Here is a 25,463-nt window from a genome sequence, read left to right on the forward strand (position 1 = left end):
ACAAATTTATCCCTTACATCCCGCAAGAGATCTCTAAACATCGACCACATGTCCATAGTACATTTCCCTGCAAAAACATCATCCCAATTCACACCTGCAAGTTCTAGCCTTATAGCCTCATAATTTGCCTTTCCCCAATTAAAAATTTTCCTGTCCTCTTTGATTCTATCCTTCTCCATGATAATGCTGAAGGCCAGGGAGTGGTGGTCACTGTCCCCCAGATGCTCACCCACTGAGAGATCTGTGACCTGACCCAGTTCATTACCTAGTACTAGATCTAGTATGGCATTCCTCCTGGTCAGCCTGTCCACATACTGTGATAGGAATCCATCCTGGACACACTTAACAAATTCTGCCCCATCTAAACCCTTGGAACTAATCAGGTGCCAATCAATATTAGGGAAGTTAAAGTCACCCATGATAACAACCCTGTTATTTTTGCACCTTTCCAAAATCTGCCTCCCAATCTGCTCCTCTGTATCTCTGCTGCTACCAGAGGGCCTATAGAATACCCCCAGTAGAGTAACTGCTCCCTTCCTGTTCCTGACTTCCACCCATATTGACTCAAAAGAGGATCCTGCTACATTACCCACCCTTTCTGTAGCTGTAATAGTATCCCTGACCAGTAATGCCACCCCTCCTCCCCTTTTTCCACCCTCTCTATCCCTTTTGAAGCACTGAAATCCAGGAATATTGAGAATCCATTCCTGCCCTGGTGCCAGCCAAGTCTCTGTAATGGCCACTACATCATAATTCCATGTATGTATCCAAGCTCTCAGTTCATCACCTTTGTTCCTGATGCTTCTTGCATTGAGGTACACACATTTCAGCCCTTCTACCTTACTGTCTTTACACCGTTTATTCTGCTTCTCTTTCCTCAAAGTCTCTCTGTATGTTAGATCTGGCTTTACTCCATGCACTTCTTTCACTGCTCTATCGCTCTGGGTCCCATCCCCCTTGCAAATTAGTTTCGATCAGGTGAATGCAAGGAAAATGTCGTCGGAGTGCAGTAGAAAGTGTGATAATCCTCTTTAGTAGAAATTATACCGAGTATTTGCCAAATAATGAGAGATTGGGAATTATTGATCAAAGAAACCTGAGTGTCCTTGTACACAAATTACTCTAATATAGTGTGCAAGTACAGCACATGGTTAAGAAGTCAAATAGTGTGCTAACTTTATTGGTAGAGGCTTTTAAGGAAGAATAAGCACAAGAGATTCTGCAGATGCAGGAAATCCAGGGCAACAGAGGCTAAGCTGGAGGAAGTAGGCAGGTAAAGCAACATCTATGAAAATAAGTAAACAGTCAACGTTTCAAGCAGTGACCCTTCATTAGGACTGGAAGGAAAGGGGGAAGACGCCTGAATAAAAAGCTGGGGGGGGAGGGAAGTAGGACAAGCTAGGAAGTGATAGGTGAAGCAAGGTGGATGAGAAAGGTAAAGTCTAGAAGAAGGAATCTGATAGGAGAAGAGAGTGGTCCGTGGGAGAAAGGGAAGAAGGAGGAGCACCAGTGGAAGCAAAGAGATAAGAGGCCTGAGTGGGTATAAAGAAGAGGGAAGAAAGAGAGGAAAAAGAAAAAAAGAGAAAAGCAATTAGCAGAAGGAGAAATTGGATACAATCGAGCACTGGATACAACAGACAACCCCAAAAGATTTTCAGGTGAAGTATTGCCTCACCAAAAAGGACTGTTTGAGGCCCTGAATGGAGGTGAGGGAGGTTGTAAGAACTGTGATTTTTTTTTAGGGTAGTTTTGGAGGATCTTAGTGAGATCATATTTGGAGCTGGAGTATTATGTTCAATTTTGGTCTCCTTGGCTTAAAAAATCTATATCCTTGAGGTAAAAGGAGGGCATTGACGATTCTCCAAACCATTTTCTGGGATGGTAGATCTGTTGGATGAAAAGCGATTGAATAGTCTAAGCTTCTGTTTTCTAGATTTAAGAATGAGGGAGGTGACTTCTTTGAAATATGCAGTTTCTTAGAGTTTGATTGGGTAGATATGGAGAGAATGTTTTCACTGGTTGAGTAGTCTGGAGCTTTGGGTCACATTTTCAAATTAAAGCTCAGGCTATTTAAGTTTGAAGAGAACCTTCTTGACTCGGAGAGTGGTGGATCTTTGGAATTTGGAGAACTTTGGAGATTTAGTCATTGAGCTTATTCAAAAGTGGTTGACAAATACATGGATATTATTGGAATCGGGATTATTGGGTTATGGAAAGAAAATGGTATTCAAGGTAAAATATCCTTGGTTATTTTGAAAAGGGAATAATCTTAAAGAGATTGAGAGGCCTATTCCTTTTATATTCAAATGGCTAATTATCATTCATCAATGATTAGTTATCTAATATTAGTATTGTCATTGATTAATTATCTGGTAACTAATTTCCACTGGGAAAATGGAAGGCAGCCGCTGCTGGAACTAGCACTTTCAAACTAATCAATTGATCTGCAGCATTTAAAAAAAATCTAGCACCATCACCTTTAAAATATCCTCTTTTTGGTCAGTCCTATTTTGTGATGCAGGCCTTCAGCTCGTTTAGCCACTAACAAGACTGAAAAATATATAGGTGTTTGGCATGGAGCAGATTTATGTCTTGTGGCTTCACGTTACTCAGTCCATTTCAATAGTGTGATGCTATTTACATGCAGTTAACAGCAGAGCTTAGTCAGTTGAGCACTAGCTTTTGAACACTAAAGTTTGGAGATGTGCCCTTTGCCTAAAGATGATATATCTGTTTGAAGTAAATAATAGAGACTCTATTAACTTGGTATCAGTTTGATAGCAAACTCAGCCTCAATTTTGAACTGTAATTTCTTCACCTCACTTGGATGAGATCATTTTCAGAGCTTGCACCAAATTCATTCCTGTAATTACAGTGGAATTCAATTTATCCTCCAGTTCCATTTTGAGCTCTTCATAAAGAAAATATTTTATGCAAAAGAATGTATGTACTTTTGTAAATAAGAAATGAAATAAACATTTGAACATCCAGTAAAGTTAGAACTGAAATGAGAATTACAAATACTGAAATTTTTTTGTAGCTTTGGCAACATCTGTTCACAAATGTTATCCAAGTTCCTGAGCATCTCTGGTATTTTCTACTTTTAATTCAGATTTAGAGCATCTGCAGCTTTTTTTTTTGCTATAGGATTCATTGACTTTTCATTATATATCATATTTGAAATTAACAGTCTTCATTGTGGTTATTCAGTTATAACAATGAAACCTCTCAAAATCTACTTGTAGCGATGCTATAAACTGTCCACTTTTAAGATCTTATTTCATGTGATCTCCATTAGTCAACATAAGTTCAAGTAAAATTACCATTATTCTGCACCTGTTGTTATATTGCACATGGTTTCACATCAGATGCGAGATGTTTTGGCTTGCTACTTATTTTATCCCCTTCAAAACTGAAAATGTTTGGTCCCGTTGACACCTGCTCACTAGGAAATAGATGAAGTAGTCCAAACTCATCTTGAGTGCTTCTACTTTTTGTTGGGTTGATTTGATTCAGGGGTCTGGGTTTTACCTGGTCACTTTGTATCCTGTTTCCCCAATGATAATCTTTCCTGTAACAGATTGGAACATTGGCAACTGTGAGGCTCTACACTGTCATATGAAAAATGATGTCACATTGCCTGGATATTTAAAAAAAAATGTCCAAAATAGGGTAGAGTAGAAAGGGATCTCAGAGTAAGAACCAATAGATCAGTAGAAGTGCTGACATGAATCAATAAGACCATAACGAAAGACTTGAACTTATTTCTCATAGACAAATTTTCATTCATTTTAGAAAACCTATTGAATTTTGATTAGACCATATTTTGTAAAAATTTGACATTTTGTTATATTCAGAGGAGAGGGAGAGAGAGCCTCTGTCGATCAGAGTTGACCATGGATAATGCATCCTAGCTGTCACGATATGCCAGCCTGGCAGTACGATGTGGAGAGCAAGCGATTGCCCATGTAGTAACCCCCCTCTCCATGCATCTGATGAACCCAAAGGAATGGCAGAGACCGATACAGTTTGGTATCAGCAGTTCGCAGGAGTTGCCAGTCAACATTGAACTCAATGTTGGACTGCCTGAGGGACTCTAGCTCAGGATTTTTTCCTCGGGGTTTACTCCCAAAGCCTTCCTCATGAGTGTGTATAGAGATGAGCTGCCAACCGCAGCTAACGAGCCCCTTCTGCCTGAAGTGACTGGTTTTAAGGTGCCAGTAAACCCACTTTCAACCCTTCTCCTGTCAGTAGAAATGATTCTGCCGGGCTTAGTAACTAAGCCACACATGGAGGCCAGGGGCTGGACTTGGCTGTCAGAGGCCATTTGAGGCGCACACCATTGGGAGGTAGTGGGAGCTTGTCTCCATTACTACCCCTGGCTGTAACAGCCTTAAGGAACCAATTTAACAATAAAGTTATGCACTTTGTTATATCGTTAAATGGGCACTAGAAAGAATGTTAAATAAATTCGCAAGGCTGATATTTGAACTTCGAAGTTCTGTGCTTCAGCATAGAAATAGATTGGTCTTTCCTCTCCAGAAGAGGGAAAGAAAGAAAAGGGAGAAGAGCAAAACTAGAGACCTTTCATACAAATGGGTCACCAAGAAATAAAGTGAATACTTGAAAAGAAACTGCTTTACCCATGAAGCACTGACAATTTGGAACTTCGATCATAGTAATTGAGAAAATGGCATAGGTACATTCAAGGACGTGCATTTAATAAATCTGATTACTTGGGGCCTGATTTGTAACTGTTGGAACTTCCATTCTAAAAGTCCTGATTCTTAAAGCATATTACACTGAAAGAATCTTTATCTTGCACTTCATAGCTGGATTCTTTCCGTGTACATAATAAACTACTCTTGTTTTCACATAAAAATGCTAACATCAGTGTAATATCAGGAGTGATTTAGAAATATAAGAAAAATATGTAACTGATAGCTTACCCTGATAGGTAGAAATTTCTGCCCTCTTGCTAGTAAGCATGCAGATATGGCAACAATTATTTTAACCATTTACCTCCAATTTGGTTCCATTGAGTTCTATCCTATGTGACCACTTTCACATGCAGAAAATGGTAGAAATTTTTAACACTTTTCTCTGCAATGAATTGTTCAGTAAATTGCTAAGGTTAAATCAATGATTAATACACTTTTATTATCCAGTAGTATGAAAGTACATGGGGAAAAGGTAGGTTTATAGAGTGAGGCATGGTTCAGCAATGATCCTGTAGAATGGTAGGACAAGCTCAAAGAAAAGCTTGCTTAGGCTATCCAAGACTTTGCATATAGTGAGTGGAATAGAAATAGTGTTTTGTTTGCCAGATATCATTAGACATGCATTGCTTACACACTGAACAACAGCAGTTTTTCTGTTAATCTATCTTTTAGATTTCATTCAATATGTGTGTTATGTAGGCAAGTGTTGATGTTAAACTAAGTGAGTTTTAGTTAATTATGAGGGGCATTAATAGAATAGATAGCTGTTTTCCTGGCATAAAGGAGTCTCAAATGAGAAGGCATTGGTTTAAGGAAAGGGAGAATTTTCACAGAGAAGTGAGAGGCAAGCTTGTCTACACAAGGAGGCAGTTTCGAGATGTGCAACATGGAAGCGGGGCCTTCAGCCCACGTCCATGCCAACCTGACCATATCATTTGCCTGCGTTTAGCCCACAATTACACTTATACTTTCCTCTCCATGTACCTTACCTAAATGTTTTTTAACATATCCACCCCACCACTCTGGCAGCTTGTTCCATCTCATTGTATGTGTAATTTAAGAGCCCCCCCATCCTATGGAAAAAAACTGTGACTGTCCACCTTATCATGATATTATAAATCACTTAGGTCACTTCTCAGCCTCTGTCACTTCAGGAAAAATCCCTGCATATCCAGTCCTGATTTATATGAAACAAACTGCCAGAGGAAGTGGTAGAGGCAGATACAATTACAGCATTTGTAAGGCATTTGGACAAATATATGGACAGGAAAGGATTATGTAGGTAAATGGGATTTGTCAAGTCAAGTTAATTGTCACACATACAGATACGGTGAGGTACAAATACAATGGAAAAACTTACAGCAGCATCATAGACACATAGATTTATTCAATACACAGAATATAAATTATTCTTAAGTTATACCAAAGTTAAAGTCTGTCCCGAGCCTTGTGGCCCATCAGGCCGGTGCTTATGCCGGTTTCTGTGGCATGAAGCAACTGAGATCCCCCCCCCCCCCCCCCCCCCCGGATAGGACACCGGTCTATCGCGAGGTTAACCCCTAGCATTCGCCAGTACCCGTTTTCAGCTGGGTGGACTGGAGCAGTGTGTGGTTAAGTGCCTTGCTCAAAGACACAACACGTTGCCTTGGCCGAGACTCGAACCCACGACCTTCAGATCGTGAGTCCAATGCCATAACCACTTAGCCACGTGCCACTAAGTTATACCAAACAGTGAAGATAAAAAGACTACTAAAGAAGATATTTAATAAGTTGTAAAAATAAATCAGAAACAAATCTTTGGTCATGCAAGAGGTAGCCCATAGTGTTCTGTTGCTGAGGTAGGATTAGACTTGTGTAGGTCAGTTCAAGAGCTTGATGGTTGTAGGAAAGTGGTAGTGTGGGACTTGAGACTTCTATACCTCCTGCCTGATGGTAGCTGCAAGAAGAGGGCAGGGCATGGTTGTTGGGTATCCTGGGGATAAGGGGGGGGGCAGTGGGGTGGGGAGGGAATGCTGATAATACGATCAGCAAGGACAGCTTGGGACAAAATGCCTGTTCTGTGCTGCATGTCTCAAAATTTCTCCATGTAGTTATCTTCTGTAAACGTTTATCCATGTTTATTTTAAAGCTGCTTTATTGTACTTGACAGAACCGATATAATCAGGCAAAGCTGAGTGTTCACGATCGTTCACTAAAGGTGGCAGCAGTTGTGGAGAGTCTTGAACGTGAAATGGAACTCCTCTGCCTCACTGGAGTGGAAGACCAGCTCCAAGCAGATGTGAGGCCTACACTGGAAATGTTGAGAAATGCTGGAATAAAGGTATTTGGTTTATTGTTGTCACATGTACCAAGGTACAGTTAAAACTTGTTTTGCTTGCCATTCATACAGATCAAAACGTCACAAGGGGAAAAGCAATAAGAATGCAGAATACAGCTTTACAGTTACAGAGGAAGTTCAGTACAGGTAGACAGGATGCAGCACAAGATCGTAATTATGTAGATTGTCAGTTCAAGATTCCATCTTAGGGGCTAAGGGACCATTCAATGGTACTGTAACAGCAGCATAGAAGCTGTATGTGCCATTAGGCTTTTGTGTCTTCTGATGGAAGGTGGGAGGAAAAGTCACATTGTCTGGGGTGGGAGGGATCTTTGATTATGTTGGCTACTTTTTTGAGTTATAGAGTCCATCAGAGGGAAGCTTATGTTCGTGATGTCCTGAGGCATGTCCACAGCTCCCTGCAGTTTCTTTTAATCTGGGCAGAATATTTGCCAGACAAAACCATGATGCATCTTGATAGGATGCTTTCTGCGGTGCGTTAATAAAAACAAATTGGTGAGGGTCAACGAGGATATGCTGAATTTTCTTAGCCTTCTGAAGAAATAGATGCACTTTCTTGACCATTGTGTTTACCTGGTTGGACCATGACAGACTACTGATGATTATACCTAGTCAACCATCTTCACCTCTGCACCACTAATGTAAACAGGAGCATCTGCTTTGCCCCACTTCCTGAAATAAAAAAACAGCTTTTTAAAATTTGCTCACATTGAGGGAAATATGTCAGATTGGACAAATCTTCAGCACAATTTTCATATGTTTAATTTAACAATGTTATATTGAAAAACATGAAAGGATATGAATAAAGTATAAATTTGTTTAGGCATGTTTAGAAGTTCGTCAGTCCTGTTACTCCCCCTTATCCTCTGCCCACCCATTTATGACCTTTTAAAATGTATTCTCGCCTTCACTTCCCACAGTGAACTTGCTGGATTTTTAGCTCTTATCTCCTACAACATTACATTTTTATAAGCTATTGCTGAAGCTGAGAATCCTGAATAAAAATAAAAATGAAGAAAGAATTGGAACATTAATCATTAAGGTGAAGTTAATTGGCATAACTGCAACTGGCATTCCCTCCATTTGATAAAACAATTCAGACTAAATTGTTACAATAAATTCAGAAATAAGAATATTGACCAATCAGAAGCGATGAAAAGTCTGAACATATTTAAGTATATAGTTATATAATGTCACTGCTTCATTGGCCTGGACCTTCTTACCAAACACCTCAGTTTAGCACTTGTTCTACAGACCATCATACAGCACATCACAGGAGGAGGGCCTTTGACCCATGATGTTCTGCTAAACTATTTAAGTTAATGATGCCTAATTACACTAATAACTTCTGCCTCCACGTGGTGCATATCCCTCCATTCTCTGCATGTTTATGTAGCTACCTAAGAGCCTCTTAAACACTTTTATCATATTTTCCCAGATATGGATGTTAACTGGAGATAAATTGGAAACAGCTACTTGCATCGCCAAAAGCTCTCACCTGGTGTCCAGGAATCAAGACATCCACATCTTCCGTCCTGTAAGTGCTACCAACTTAGGTGAGACTCTCGCAAGTTTCACAAATGTACGTTCTCCTCCCTGTGTAGCAGTAAACACCATTTGCAAACAAGGCTGCTATACCTAAGGAAAAGAACATTAAAATATCTGGTCCATAACAATGCGTATATGATTGCTTTTAATAGAACATTAGAGCAAGGGGTTTTGTTAAACAAAAGAGAATGACTGAACTTTTCTTGAATTTAATAAGTTTTGTTGATGCAGTGAACCTACGTAAGCTAACAGCCATGCAAGTTGAACCATCCACACAAATATGCCCTAATGACTGCATATTTTGCAGAAGGTCTAAAGGAATTGAGATGAAAAGGATGGTAATATATCTCTGATATTGCAACACTAAGGAAAACTTCATTCTTTTTCATATGTGACAAATGGAACTTTTAAATGTTCTCTCACTCTGAACCACCAATGAAAATTCTGAATAGCATTTGAAAACTGTTCCACAATGTAATTAACTTATGACCAAATCTGGTTTTGAAGTTAGTATTGCTAATCTGATCCCTCTATCTGAAAATCTCCAAAATGGATGTGTACTCACCATAGAAATTACCCTGCAAATGATGAGGTCTGATTGTATATAAAGCAAGCACAAATTCATTTAGCAGTATTCTGTATAGGCGTACAGATTTTGAAAACCTAAAATGATTAGTTTAACTTGCATGGAATTATTCCATGCCGGATAGTTTGCTGGGTTTTGATACGTACGTGTTTCTTAGAAACAGACCACCATAGCTACTTACAGTGTTTCCACAATTTACCCGGATATTTGTTGCACATTTCCTGAAAGAAGTTTGAATTCTTGCATCTGTAAAGTATTGTGTTCAGTGTGAGGTCGTGTGGAAACAAGTTAAGTGGGCATTGAAACAGCATTTACCATTGTGTGCATTTGATTGAACGAAAAGAAATGCAGTGGTTATGCAGAGTTATCTGGGGAGAAGTTAAGCCGTATAGATTACGACTCCAACCTCTGGAAGAATCTGCTTGGATTTCCAGCATCTGCAGATTTTCTCCTCCCTGGAAGAATTTATTGTTTTCTGGTGGATGCTAGAGTGGGATTAGCACATAAATAGTAAGTTGAAATACTGAACTATACGAGGGGTGATTGATAAGTTCGTGGCCTAAGGTAAAAGGAGTCAGTTTTAAAAAACCTGGCACAGTTATTTTTCCTACATTTACACACTTTAGTCCAGTGGTCATGGAGCATGCGGATCCCTTCTTTGTAGAAATCGGCATCTTGGACCTCCAGAAAAGTGGTCCACAGCAGGGGTGATTGATAAGTTTGTGGCCTAAGGTAGAAGGGGATGAGTTATTAACTTCAAGTTTTCTTCATTTTCACACAGAGTTGAACTGCACGTGCATGTAACAAGAGCTGTATAACTCACCTCCTTCTACCTCAGGCCACAAACTTATCAATCACTCCTGCTGTGGACCACCTGGAGGTCCAAGACGCTCTTGTTACATGCACGTGCAGTTCAACTCTTTGAGTGACAATGCAGAAAGTTTGAAGTTAATAACTCATCTCCTTCTACCTTAGGCCACAAACTTATCAATCACCGCTGCTGTGGACCACTTCTACAAAGAAGGGATCTGTATGCTTCACGACTGCTGGACTAAGTGTGTAAATGTAGGAGGGGACTATGTTGAAAAATAAATGTGCTCGGTTTTCTAAAATTGACTCCTTCTACCTTAGGCCACGAACTTATCAATCACCCCTTGTATGAAATCTTGCAGCCACTAGAGGGAAACAGTGAAACAGCTAACTCACTGGAGCAAATAGAAGATGTATGCTGACAAACCAGTGATTATTTAGCACCGTAAATGAGCTTATTTTGCAAGTGACAACTGTAAAATAAGTTACGAAGAAAAAGATTTGTCCATTGCATGCACCAACTGAAAGTCTGATTAATTGGATGAACAGATGCATTTGCTCTGCTCACTTTACATTTATGACTGTGTGGCTAAATACAGCACCCATGCCATATTTAAGTTTGCTGAATGTCAGCCAGATCAAAGGTGGTGACGAATCAGTATATAGGAGGGAGATTGAAAATCTGGTTGAGTGATGCCACAACAAGAAGCTCTCACTCAGTGTCAGCAAGACCAAGGAGCTGATTATTGGCTTCAGGAGGAGGAAACTGGAGGTCCGTGAGCTAGTCCTCATCAGAGGTGGAGAGGGTCAGCAACCTTATGTAACCCTCAGGCTCGCCCAGCTCGTGTTCGTCTAGGGGAAAACAGCCTTTGGCCCTGCCAAACTGGGTAATCACGTTTGTGTGGATGCTGTGTAATGTACCGCCCAGTTACAAACCCACAACGCAAAATATCAAGCAGTGCACCATATGCAATTAAATGATTGAACTTTATGAATCTTAATCTGAATATAGGGTTAGTAATGAAAAGAAAAAAAAAGGGCCCAGTTCAAGGAAACGTCAAAAGTTCACGTTGGAGCTCACTCAATAGTCATTCTTCCACCATTGATCTCCTGTGAGCATCGCCAACCTTCGGACCCTCAGATCCACATGCGTCTTCCCTCTTCATCTCTCCTTGACAAAGACCGCGAAAAACATCTTTCCAGCTTCACAAGACAGAGCAACGATCTCTGATTGGCTAACATGCATACCACAGTCCCATTATCTCCAGCCATAACCCAAACATTGCTGCTACAGAGAAACAGTTAACTCAGCAGTGAACATTACAGAGAAGCCATTGCATTAGCCTTAGCAGCGAAACATTACGAAGAAGCCGTTACATTAGCAGTGAAACCTTACGGTGTGTTACACTTAAATTCCTCAGTGTTATAATTTCAGAGGACCTGTCCTGTGCCCGGCACATAAGTGCAATTACGAAGAAAACAAGTCAGTGCCTCTACTTCCTAAGGAGTTTGTGAAAATTCAGCATGACATCTAAAACTGTGACAAATGTCTATAGTTGTGTGGTGGAGAGTATATTGATTGTTTGCATCACAGCCTGGTACGGAAACACCAATGCCGTTGAACGGAAAATCCTACAAAAAGTAGTGGATACAGCACCATCCATCATGGGTAAAGCACTCCCCACCACTGAGCATATCTGCATAGAATGCTGTTTCAGGAAAGCAGCACCCACCATCAGGGACACACCCCCCCCCCCCCCCCCCACTACTGCCATCAGGAATAAGGTACAGAAGCCTCAGTATTCACGCTACCAGGTTCAGGAACAGTTATTACCCCCCAACCATCAGGCTGTTGAAACAAAGGGGATAATCACTCATCCTCACGTGACCCATCACTGAACTGTTCCCACAACCTATGGACTCACTTTCAAGGACTCCATCTCTTGTTCTTGGTACTTATTTATTTTTCATTATTATTTCTTTTTTCTTGTGTATTTGCACCATGGTCCTGAAAAACGTCTCATTTTTACTGTGTACTGTACCAGCAGTTATGGTCGAAATGACAATAAAAAGTGACTTGACTTGTTTGTCTACCCTGTTAGTTGTGGTCTTTCATTGATTCTATTATGGTTCTTGGGTTTGCTGAGTATGCCCTCAAGAAAATGAATCTGAGGGCTATTTATGGTAACATATATGTACTTTGCTAATAAAATTACTTAGAACTTTGCTTAAAATGGTGACTGTCTACTTTTTTTTTAAAAAATTTCTGTTGTTGTATTTCCTAATGTTCTGATCGAAACTGACTGTTACTCAGTTTGATTCTGTGTTTGCCTAACATGAAACGTATACCGATGCTTTGCTAAACACCAATTTACACATTTTTTGCTGTGAACTAAACTGGAAGCTTGCTTTTGCAGGTAACAAATCGTGGTGAAGCTCATTTGGAACTCAATGCTTTCAGGAGGAAACATGACTGTACGCTGGTTATATCAGGGGATTCTTTAGAGGTAAATGCTAAAGTTTGCTGTACAGAGATGGCAATGAAATACGAATGTAGTTAAAAACTGTTGGATGCTGACGTTTTGATCTGAGGTTCTTCAGAAGCCAAGAAAGAGGCATAAGACTTATTGATTACAATCATTTATTAAGTGCTACAAGAACAAAAAACAAAGGCAGAAAGATGAAGCTTCAAGGTGAGAGAGAGAGAGAGAGAAAGGGGAAAGAGAGCAAACCAACATGGTTTGTTGCTCTTATACCAGATTGCTTGTAAAAGACATTCCATTCAGATTCTATTATCTGAACCAACCGATAAGATAGTCCCTATTCAAATAATGCAATACTTGCAACTGCAACAACTTAACCACTACGAAGCATGCTGAACAGTTAACATGTGTATAGGTAATTATATAAAAATGCAAACAGCATAAGGAATTTTAACTACAAGGAAAGTAACAATTGCACAGTCTAATACAAGAAGATACAAGTTTGAAGTACTTTTTTATATACAGTATAAGAACAGGCCTGGGGAGGTGGGAGGGGTCACAATATCTGGGCCAAACACAAGACTAAACTAAATCTATTCTACTTGTACATGATCCCAACTTTCCATTTCTGTACATTCATGTGTCTATTTAACAGAATCTAAAATGTGACTATCATATCAGTATCTATCACTACCCCTGACAGCCTGATCCAGGCACCCACCACTCTGTGTGTAAAGAAAAATACTCCACACATCTCCTTTGAACTTTCTCCTTGTCACCTTAAATTCATGTCCTTTATTTGATACTTCTACTCTGGGAGGAGAAAGATTCTGACTCTATTTCTGCCTCCTATAATTTTATAAATTTTAGTCAGGTCTCCACTCAGCCTCCAAAGCTGCAGATGTTGTCCAACCTCTCCCTGTAGATTAAGCTGTATAACTTATTACCACTCCTTTTGGCCAGAGTTTGTCTAGCCTCTCCTTTGTAGCTCATGATCATATTTACTTTATTTTTCTAAGAACATAGAAGTCAACTCCTCCACAGTTCCACAAGATCATGACTACTCATTTATCTTAAAAACTATTTTCTTTGTTTCTTGATTCCTTTTATAGAACATAGAATAGTACATCACAGTACAGGCCCTTCGACCCACAATGTTGTGCCGACCCTCAAACCCTGCCTCCCATATGCCCAGAAATATCTGGTATTTATGTCTGTTCTGAGCAGATGTTGTGTGAGCCTTCACCACACTACGGTAGTGAATACCAAAGCTATGCCAGTTATTGAGTGGAGAATTTTTTCTTGTATCATTCCTAACTAGCCTACTGTTTATTTAGAAATTTTGATCTGTCGTGCTTCCTTGCATCCAAACAGTCAAACTTCAAGAAAAAGTTGTTTTTCAATGATGCCACCACTTATTCCTTTCAGCTTCAGAGAACAGAGGCCCAGTATCCTCAATCTTCCTTGTATGACCAACCTGCTATGCTAGGGACCAGTCTGGTGATTCTTTGCACTCCCTCCATAGAAAGTAAATTCTTTCACACTACACTTCAGGTGAGGCCTCACCAAGGCCCTCTGTTTTAGTAAGAAAACTTTTCTCTTGTGCTCTAGCAATAGAAGTCATGAATACTCCCTAATGGTTTAGGATGTTCAAATTATTTTTCCCCATATCTTCTGCATCCAAAATAGCAGTTTCATTAGATATTTAAATTGCTTGATTATGTCCCTCTATTTTTGTTTCAGTTCCTGTTCTGGTATTTGAGTTCTACTTTATCCATAACCAAGGGATAAAGTATTTAAGCAGAGGTTGCGTATTGATAGTCATTTTTAATTTTTTTGTAAAGAACATTTTAAAAAAAGGAAGATTCATGGTGCGACAACAATGTTTAGGTGTACGATTTACATAGTATGAGGCATAGCTGCTCATGCTGCTGGATAAAGGTGTTGGCATGTTAGATTTGGAGAAATGCTTCATTTTCAGGATGGGAAGCTCAGTACTAGAGACTTGAAATAATTCAGAGATGTTATTTTAGAACTGTGGACATTTAAATTTACTCACTAGGATCTTGAATGAAAAGCTATTATTCATAGTGGTAACCATGAGACCACTAGATTATTAAAAAACAAAACACAACTAGTTTGCTTGGTAAAATTAATTGAAGAAGATTTACTGTCCTGGACTTCGTGCAATTGCCCTGTAAAATTTATGAAGTATTAACCTGATATTCCAATAGTCAGGAAACATGTTTTGGGATCTACAGGGTTTGACAAAGGTAATAAGGATCAGTCACCTACAAGGCATGCCATTGCGGAACTCAAAGAGAAATAGCAACATAGTTCAGTGCCAGAGGTCATGTTCTGTGAAGGCATGTCACCATTTTCTCTCTTTGGACCATTTGGAGATGAATGTCAAGAAGCTCAACACCATACAGATCGTAGGAGTTTGCTTGGTAGTCACCCATCCACAACCATTCACTCACTCCACCACTGATGCACAGTTGCAGCAGTTTGCACCATTCAGCAATTCACCAAGACTCCTTGTACACCACCTTCCAAACCCAAAAAGTACTACCCTTGTTGTGGCCTTGCACCATAGTCTGCCAACTATATTCTGCCTTTTGTATTGTTTTCCCTTGTACTACCTCAATGCACTGTTGTGATGAAATGATCTGTGTGGAGGGCATGCAAAACAAAGTGTTTCACTGTAGCTCAGTACATGTGTTAATAATAAACCAATTTACTAATTAGAAGGACAAAGGCAGCAAAATCACCTGGGAATTGCCCTCCAAGTCACACACTATACTGATTTCAAAATATATCACTGTTCCTTCACCTTCTTGAGTTCACTGTTACTATTGCAAAACTAAAATCTAACAGCTACTCTGTACTTCATTGATTCAATCTCATTTTTGAGGTTATAAAAGGAAAGGAAAAATTTTGAACTCAATTGCACCTAAATCTTCCACATTCATGATTCCTGATCTGCCAAGATCAGACTACCATGTGTACATCTTACATGATATAAAATTAGAACCCTCCCTAAAGCATGTGAGTATACCTACACCTCAAGGACTGCAGCAGTTCAACAAGGCTGCTTATCGCCACTTTTTCCAAGGATAGTTTGGCACGAGCAATTAAAATGGCATTGGTTTGGTATTGTAGCAATTAACATGATACAGCGAAAAGCTTGTCTTGCATACTGTTTATACGGATAAAACCATTACACAGTGCATTGAGATAAAACAATAACAATGCAGAATAAACTGTCAAACCAAGAGGAAAATGTGCAGTGCAGGTAAACGATAAAGTGCAAGATTTTAACAAGATAGGTTGTGAGGTCGATAGTCCATCTTATTGTACAAGATGTCTGAGATGCCTGTACAGGAATCTTATAACAAAGGGTTAGGTAGCTGTCCTTCAGCATGGTGGTGCACACTTTCAAGCTTTTGTATTTCCTGCCCGTTGGGAGAAGAAAGGATGTCCAGGTAAGTGGGTTTTGACTGCTTTACTGAGGAAGCGAGAAGTATCGACAGAGTTCATATAAGGGACTCTGGCTCCTGTATTATATTCCTGGTGAATACATTATAGACAAGCCGTGAATTCTTGGTATTTTTGCAGGAATAACTCAGTTACTGCTTCAGCACATGATCATGCAAGCAGAAATAATCCCCACACCAGCATTTTACAGCCATGAATTATTGCTGCAAAGCAGGAAACGTGACAACTTGTTTGTGCACAGAAAGCTCCCAAAAGCACAGGTGTTGTTGAGTATTTTTAATTATGCTGCTTTGAGGGGTTGGTTTCTTGTTCTTTAAATTAGTGACAAAGACTTTAGTGGCCACCTGAGAGACTGGAGAGGTCTTGAGCTTAAAGATCTTGATAGTGCAAGACTCCCCAGAAATTTCTAAGCCTCTGGAACTTTATCTGGGACCTTCTGAGCAAGAAATCAGGCAAATTACAACAGACAAAAGTTAGTTTCTCATACATGCTGAGGAACTCTAGCTTGGCACCTTTAAGAAAGATGCTTGAAAAGTTGACAAGTATTTGACATCTAAAAGATACTGCATGTTTTTCACTTGTTTCTTTATAGGTTTGCTTGAAATATTATGAGCATGAGTTTGTGGAACTTGCATGCCAGTGTCCGGCTGTTGTGTGCTGTCGATGCTCTCCAACACAAAAGGCTCAAATTGTGAAGCTGTTGCAACAGCACACTGGCAAACGCACATGTGCAATAGGTAAGCACAGAAATTGCTAATCTTTCAGCCTTTAAAACTGTGACCCACAGTTACAAATTAGTAAATCCATATCTTTGCAGGAATTAGAAACAGCTTCCAAATATAAAATACAATAACATCTTAGCCAAAACTTGCCTTGCTCTTTCCAGTTAAGAATTTTGGCTGTGACATTTTTCCATTTGCTTCCAACTCATTAAGAAGGAAGATTACTAGAATGGTTTTAAATTTCTTTTAATCTGCTCCAATCTTATGTAAAATATAAACATAATAGTCCAATCTTGGCAGATTGTGGCTCATGAATGTGGAAGATTTAAATGAAATAGATTTGGAGTTCAAAATAGTTCCTTTCCTTTTATAATTTCAAAAATGACATTATTTATTTTTGTTTGAATCAATTAGATATAGAATAGCTGTTAGCAAATTTTTCCACTAACGTCCTGGCTATAAATTCTTCAGTAACAGCATTGAGTTGAAAAAAAATAACAAAGTTATAAGCCCTTGATTTACCAGGTGTCTGTTCCTCAAATTGAAGAATTTTAACTTTTGTTTGGTTAGATGTAATGCAGTGCAAGTCCACAGGGTGGCAATGAAGTACATTGCAAGAGATCAGAAACGTGAAATTCAACAGTTGCTATTTATAATAAATAGCAGTGGGAATTGTTTCTAATGAGAAATTCAGAATTGATTTAATCTATTTAATGATACGTAAGGTTTTGATGCTTATTTAATTAGCTGGTATATTGATGTCCTAATTTTAGATACTGGAAAATAAGTATTCAAAGTTAAGCTTATTAATGAACTTTCAGTTTTGGAACAATTTTTTTCATATTTTCTTCAGATTGATTTGATGTCTGTTTAATTTTTGTTGCTATTAAGCAGCTATGTGCAAGGTTTACTCTAATAATGACTTCTTGTACAGGTGATGGAGGTAATGACGTCAGCATGATCCAAGCAGCCGACTGCGGGATTGGAATTGTAGGAAAGGTAATGATTATTTGTGTTCATGTTTGTGACCCATCATGGCAATGCAAAGAAGAATGAGAAATTTTTAATGTCTTTAGTCAACATCTACAATGCAGCTTGTTTCCACAGCATCAAATGAAATGTGGTTGAAAGTGATTATTCTATCAAAGCAAAAATTAAAATTCTCATCTGTAAACAGTTATCTGATTCTTTACTCTGTTGTAATTTAAATTGAGAATACCTAAGTTGCTTTTTCAGCAGTCCAGGCAGTATTTCTTAAATCAGCCACCCTAATTATTTCATCTTTCCCTGTGGAACTTATCCTCTGTTAAGCTCTTCCTGAAATGCATTGTGTTATTTCCTGTTTTTCAAAAGAGTAAAAAGCCCCACTTCCGAACACCCCAAGTGGAAGAACTTTTCCTGAGCTCCTTGTAGGGTTTATTAGTGACCGTCTTTTATTTATCAGCCTTAGTTGTAGATTTCATCTATATTCATATTTACATTTCATACCCTTAAAGACCAACACCATGTCCTTTCCCCTCTCGAGGATGAGTCCTAGAGGCTCCTGCACATGTTATTTAGACAGCAAGTTGAGCATTTACCAAGGACCTTTTGGCAAATCGTGACAGTTGGCTTGAGGGCAGGATTTTTTTTCCCCCCGGTCATCTTTGGGATATTTCTGCCAGGTAAAATAATTGAAAATCGTGATCTGTCTTGCCAAGCAGAGAATATTTCACTGAAGTGTTTATAGTATTGTGACCTGATTCTCTCAGTGGTTATGAGGAATGTATGGGGATAGAACACATTCTGCTAATAACAATAGTTCCAAACAGTACCATCAGCATTTATGTTTGAAGCACAGCATATGTGTTTTTCATGCATATGCAGTTCGATGCAGTTTCTCTGAAAGATTCAAAAGGCCTAATCTGTCACGTTCCTCGATCTTGCTGAGTTGCACAGCTGCTCTGATTCAGTATCAGGTTAGACCTGCCTTAATCAGTGATTTTCTACACAAAGTTTGTAACTTATTGTTGTTGAGTGCTGTTGCATTGTTGTCCACTCATGGCAACCCTGTGGATAGTGTAGTTGTCCGTAGGGTTTTCCTGGCAAGATACAGAAGTAGATTGCCAGGCCTTTCTTCCACGCAGATACTGCTGCTGCCTAAGTTGGGACCCGGCTGGATTCAAGCTCAGGACCGTCCTCAGAATCCAATATTGATGCCATTACACCACCAGCTGTGGTTAACTGATTAATGTTTCTAAAGCTTTGATAATTTTTAAATAGCTGTACGTTAGAGACATTTATAAACAAAATTTGGTAGTTTTTGGAACTGGTAAAGCTGGGGGCAGGGTTTTTCCAACTTTCTGTTGGCTATCAGGAGCTGGGAGTGGGTCTTGGTCATTTATCATTTGGCTTCTAGGGTATAGTAGTGAGGCTTTGCCTGCTGCCGCTCAGCTGCCCAGTTCTAGGTGCAGGGCTTTTCTGTCTTTTGACCTTTGGGCATCAGTAGGCACCTCAGGAACATTGCACTCAATGCTTCTACGTGACCTGCTGCAGTCCTTCAGGGGAAGATGCTTCCAAGTCAAGATAGAGAGAGCATTGATGGTGGTACGTGCAACTGCTGTTATCTGCAACACCCATTCCTCTTGGTGACAGAGATCGCAGGATTAAGAGATGCTGTTGGAGTGAGCCAAGTTGGTAACTGCTTATATCTTATTGACTGTTGTGCCCAGGAATAGATGTTTTGATGGTGGGAGGAAAACCACTGAGGCAGGCTGCCTTATCCTTAACAGAGTTGAGTTTCCTGAACATTTACTATTTCCTTCCCCAACCTGACCCAAAGATATCTGTAGATGATCACAACCATGCATTGGCACTGAGCCAGACAAAACATCCATACCTGGAAAAGATATTGCCAGCTTGGGTGAAGCCCCTGATCCACATTCCCATTTCCTCCCAGAGTAGATGTAAAACCTAGTGTCTGGAAAAGTGTTTCCTGATCCCAGAGCATTATGCTAATCCACTCGCTCACTGAGTATCTTGCCCTGCACTTGAGACTGAATCAAGTTTGAAATTGACACCAAAAAATAATTCTGTCATTCCAGATTGAGTCCCTGCTCCCGCTCTGGTCATGTGTCAAGGTGCAGCTTGACCCTCAGTGATCCTAATCCACACCGAGCCTGTGCCTAACCTGACCCCCAACATATATGTTTGTGTCCTGCTGGATTGGGCTTGGCTTAGGTAGCCAGTCTTGTGTCTGGGATCCATTGAGGCAATGTGATTGTCCCACTGAGTTTAATTATAGCAAATGGAGGCATGGGAAGATGGTGAATGGAGAAGTTCAGAAAGATATGGCCTGATGATTTTATCTGTAATGGTGCACAGAGTGTTTTTTTTATTAGACTTCTAGTTTTGGGGTAGGAACATGGATCTGGTAATTATGCAACATCTGTCAAATGAATTATTTGATTTGGCAGATGTATTGATTACCAGAAAAGATCAGCACCCCATTCCTCCATCCTCCAGTCTTCTGTGGTCCAGAATTCTATTCCAGAGACTATTGTCACTTGTGCATGATTTTGAAATTTGCCATCTGAAGGTGCTCCAGCTGTGAAGAGTGAATAGTTTTCCTCTGCATTAGCTCATAGCTGAAGCACCTTTAGATGATAGGCTTCAGAATTGTTGCAGTTTGAACATTTCCTTGTGCTTGCTTGAGATTTATGCAGGTGTTCAGAAATGGAGCAATAAAATTCTCTCGTTCCCTTATCCCCTCAATTGCATTTCTGCTGTGGTTATTTGCACTGGGCCCTGGAATTGACCACCCACTTTTGTGGTGTCACCTCATCCTATTGACGAAAGAGCAGAGAATTAACTGAAGTGCTATATGCCCCAAAACCTGCTGCTTGCTGTCCTGTAAAACCTTCTTGTTTGAGAAATCTCTGTTACACTGAGAAATTACCAATTGAGCCATTGTTACTGCTTGAAGATGGCCTGAGCATAATTACTCCACAAATCTTTGTTCAGTGCATATATTATGTGTGTATTTGAGAAAGCAACATTTGCTAATGTTATTAGTTGGGTCAGTGTGAGTCTTGAGCAAAGAAATCTAGGGAGCTTAGCAATGAAATATATTTATTTAACAAAATATAAACTTTGAAAGTTTAGTCAAGGTTTTGAGTAATGTGATTTCATTGTCACAAATGTTTACTTGCTGCAATGGTAGCTTTCTAACCAATGTTTCATTGGCCTTTGTCTGTTTTTCTAAAATCTAGGAAGGGAAGCAGGCATCTTTGGCAGCAGACTTTTCCATCACTCAGTTTAAGCACATTGGCAGGCTGTTGATGGTGCACGGACGCAACAGTTACAAACGATCTGCTGCACTGGGCCAGTTTGTCATCCACCGGGGCCTTATCATCTCCACTATGCAGGTGATTGTAAACTTGCCTTTACCAAAGGGGTGAGGCACATGGTGCGCAAATACACCAGAATTGAAATAATATGGGAAAATGTATGTTTTGTCCGTATTTACAGTTGTAACAAATAATACAAAGGGCCGCTAAGTACTATGAATGTGTATATATCAGCCAGTGGAATAATTAATGCAGAAAATGAATGGTTAGAATTTTTAAGGTGATTTTATGTAGGTGTATATCTCATGCTTTTACATCTAAAGTTGTGAGAAGGAAAAGAAGAATCTGCCTTTAAAGGCCATTGAATCAATTTCCCAAGCAGATTGTAAGATAAGATGAGAGAGCAAAGAGACAACCAGGAAACGATGAACACAAAAGTAGTCTCTGGGAGAAGTGGATGCATAAACCTGGAACCAGACAATTTTCAAGTCATGTCTGGAAAAAAGATCCAATCTATCATGCTGTCAAGCTTTGATACTGGTTATATAAAATAGACTATAAATGTGTGATTATCCTGTAAGAGAGTAGAAAATTCAATCATGAACTCAGCATTGAGTTTGAAAAAGGTTTACTTAATTTGTAAACACAAGAAAATCTGCAGATGCTGGAAATTCAAGCAACACACACAAAATGCTGGTGGAACGCAGGAGGCCAGGCAGCATCTATAGGAAGAAGTACAGTTGACGTTTCAGGCCGAGACCCTTCGTCAGGAACAACTGAAAAAGAGATAGTAAGAGATTTGAAAGTGGGAGGGGGTGGGGGGAATCCGAAATGATAGGAGAAGACAGGAGGGGGAGGGATGGAGCTAAGAGCTGGAAAGTTGATTGGCAAAAGGGATACAAAGGTGGAGAAGGGGGAGGATCATGGGACAGGAGGCCTGGGGAGTAAGAAAGGGGGAGGGGAGCCCAGAGGAAGATGGAGAGCAGGAAGTAGTGATTGTGAGAGGGACAGAGAGAGAAGACCAACTGAAGCAGGGTGTGCCACATGTAGAACTTGTCATGTCACACCAAGCTGACAGACATAACTGAAGCAAAACACAGTATTAAATCTGATAGAGGGGAAAGAATGAGGTGGAAAGCTTTACATCAGTAGGGTGCATAAGAGGTTTACCAGGGGTTCTGGGGAAAGATCTTGGCCCAAAGAGCCGACTGCTTCTTTACCCCCGTGGACGCTGCATGACTTGCTGAGTTCCACCAACATTTAATATGTGCTGAGGTTTACCAAGATCTCCTGCATCTCCTGTGTCTCAGGTTTACCAAGATGCTGCCTGGATTAAAGGGTATGAACTATGAGTGACTGAACAAACTTGGGTTGTTTTCTCTGACGTGGCAGAGGCTGAGGGAAGACCCGGTAGAAGTTTATAAAATATGAAGGCATAGATAGAGAAGTCAGCCAGTATCATCTTCTCAGCATCAAAATGCCTAATACTGGAGAGTATGCATTTAAATTGAGGGTTAAGTACAGCAGAGGTATATGGGACAGTTTTTACACGGTGAAATTTGCTGCTGGGATGGTGGTGGAGGCAGTTACAAAAAAGTCAGATAGAGATATATGCAGGTAATGTTGAGATATGGACCATGTGTAAACAGAGGAGATTAGGCATCATTATCTTAATTAGGTTAGTATAACATTGTGTAGAATTTTGAAAGACTGGTGTGGCTGGTCTAAGATTTCATGGTAAACACATACAATAGAAGAATTAACAGCAGGTAAGAGGGAGATTTCTATTAGATTACTTTAAGTACGTGATTAGTAAGTGACACACATCAAAGTTGCTGGTGAACGCAGCAGGCCAGGCAGCATCTCTAGGAAGAGGTACAGTCAACGTTTCAGGCCGAGACCCTTCGTCAGGACTAACTGAAGGAAGAGTTAGTAAGAGATTTGAAAGTGGGAGGGGGAAGGGGAGATCCCAAATGATAGGAGAAGACAGGAGGGGGAGGGATGGAGCCAAGAGCTGGACAGGTGATTGGCAAAGGGGATATGAGAGGATCATGGGACAGGAGGCCCGGGGAGAAAGACAAGGGAGGGAGGAACCCAGAGGATGGGTAAGGGGTATAGTCAGAGGGACAGACGGTGAAAAAGGGGAGAGAGAAAGAATGTGTGTATAAAAATAAATAACGGATGGGGTACAAGGGGGAGGTGGGGCATTAGCGGAAATTAGAGAAGTCGATGTTCATGCCATCAGGTTGGAGGCTACCCAGACGGAATATAAGGTGTTGTTCCTCCAACCTGAGTGTGGCTTCATCCTTACAGTAGAGGAGGCCGTGGATAGACATGTCAGAATGGGAATGGGTTGTGGAATTAAAATGTGTGGCCACTGGGAGATCCTGCTTTCTCTGGCGGCAAGGACTCTTTGGCAAGGACTCTTCCACCCCCACCGATGACCCCTTCTCCCATCTTCAGCCCTCCTCTTCTTCATGGATACCCCGCTCTGGTCTTCTGCCTGCTCTGGATCTCTTCATTGCTAACTGCCGACGGGACATCAACCGTCTGGACTTCACCGCACCTTGTTCCCATTCCAACCTTACTCCTTCCCAATGCTCTGCTCTCCACTCCCTCTGCACTAATCCAACCTTACTATTAAACCCGCGGATAAGGGGGGTGCTGTTGTAGTCTGGCGTACTGACCTCTACCTTGCCGCGGCACGGCGACAACTCGCGGATACCTCCTCTTATTTACCCCTCGATCGTGACCCCACTAAGGAGCACCAGGCCATTGTCTCCCACACCACCACCGACTTTATCCGCCCAGGGGATCTCCCATCCACTGCTACCAACCTTACAGTTCCCACACCTCGCACTTCCCGTTTCTATCTCCTACCCAAGATCCACAAACCTACCTGTCCTGGCAGACCTATTGTCTCAGCTTGCCCCTGCCCCACCGAACTCGTTTCTGCATACCTCGACACTGTTTTATCCCCCCTTGTTCAATCCCTTCCTACCTATGTTCGTGACACTTCTCACGCTCGTAAACTTTTTGATGATTTTAAGTTCCCTGGACCCCACCACTTCATTTTCACCATGGATGTCCAGTCCCTATATACTTCCATCCCCCATCAGGAAGGTCTCAAAGCTCTCCGCTTCTTTTTGGATTCCAGACCTAATCAGTTCCCCTCTACCACCACTCTGCTCCGTCTAGTGGAATTAGTCCTTACTCTTAATAATTTCTCCTTTGGCTCCTCCCACTTCCTCCAAACTAAAGTTGTAGCTATGGGCACCCGTATGGGTCCTAGCTATGCCTGCCATTTTGTTAGCTTTGTGGAACAGTCTATGTTCTGTACCTATTCTGGTATCTGTCCCCCATTTTTCCTTCGCTACATCGACGACTGCATTGGCGCTGCTTCCTGCACGCATGCTGAGCTCATTGACTTTATTAACTTTGCCTCCAACTTTCACCCTGCCCTCAAGTTTACCTGTCCATTTCTAGATCTTTCTGTCTCTGTCTCTGGAGACAGTTTATCCACTGATGTCTACTATAAGCCTACTGACTCTCACAGTTATCTGGACTATTCCTCTTCTCACCCTGTCTCTTGCAAAAATGCCATCCCCTTCTCGCAATTCCTCCGTCTCCGCCGCACTTGCTCTCAGGATGAGGCTTTTCATTCCAGGACGAAGGAGATGTCCTCCTTTTTTAAAGAAAGGGGCTTCCCTTACCCCACCATCAACTCTGCTCTCAAATGCATCTCCTCCATTTCACGCACATCTGCTCTCACTGCATCCTTCCGCCACCCCACTAGGAATAGGATTCCCCTGGTCCTCAGCTACCACTCCACCAGCCTCCGGGTTCAATATATTATTCTCCATAACTTCCGCCACCTCCAACGGGATCCAACCACTAAGCGCATCTTTCCCTCCCTCCCCTCTCTGCTTTCCGCAGGGATCGCTCCCTACGCGACTCCCTCGTCCATTCGTTCCCCCCACATCCCTCCCCACTGATCTCCCTCCTGGCACTTATCCTTGTAAGCGGAACAAGTGCTACACATGCCCTTACACTTCCTCCCTTACCACCAGGGCCCCAGACAGTCCTTCCGGGTGAGGCGACTGTGACTCACCTGTGAGTCGGCTGGGATGATATACTGCGTCCGGTGCTCCCGATGTGGCCTTTTATATATTGGCAAGATGCAATGCAGACTGGGAGACTGCTTTGCTGAACACCTACGCTCTGTCCGCCAGAGGAAACAGGATCTCCCACTGGCCACACATTTTAATTCCACATCCCATTCCTATTCTGACATGTCTATCCACGGCCTCCTCTACCGTAAAGATGAAGCCACACTCAGGTTGGAGGAACAACACCTTATATTCTGTCTGGGTAGCCTCCAACCTGATGGCATGATCATTGACTTCTCTAACTTCCGCTAATGCCCCAC

The 25,463-nt window shown here is 41.0% G+C and overlaps 1 protein-coding gene across 2 annotated transcripts in view; it reads left to right on the forward strand.

The window, feature by feature from the left end:
- The window catches only part of atp9b (ATPase phospholipid transporting 9B), a 374,205-nt gene that overhangs the window by 329,005 nt on the left and 19,737 nt on the right, over nt 1–25,463 (forward strand). For both annotated transcript variants that reach the window (XM_072261618.1, XM_072261628.1), the window contains 6 exons: nt 6,871–7,041; nt 8,498–8,596; nt 12,421–12,510; nt 16,577–16,721; nt 17,641–17,705; nt 20,957–21,112. In XM_072261618.1, the coding sequence (XP_072117719.1) occupies nt 6,871–7,041; nt 8,498–8,596; nt 12,421–12,510; nt 16,577–16,721; nt 17,641–17,705; nt 20,957–21,112 (726 nt within the window). The remainder of the gene's footprint in view (nt 1–6,870; nt 7,042–8,497; nt 8,597–12,420; nt 12,511–16,576; nt 16,722–17,640; nt 17,706–20,956; nt 21,113–25,463) is intronic.

This window comes from Mobula birostris, chromosome 1 (assembly GCF_030028105.1).
Source record: "Mobula birostris isolate sMobBir1 chromosome 1, sMobBir1.hap1, whole genome shotgun sequence".
Lineage (NCBI taxonomy): Eukaryota > Metazoa > Chordata > Chondrichthyes > Myliobatiformes > Myliobatidae > Mobula > Mobula birostris.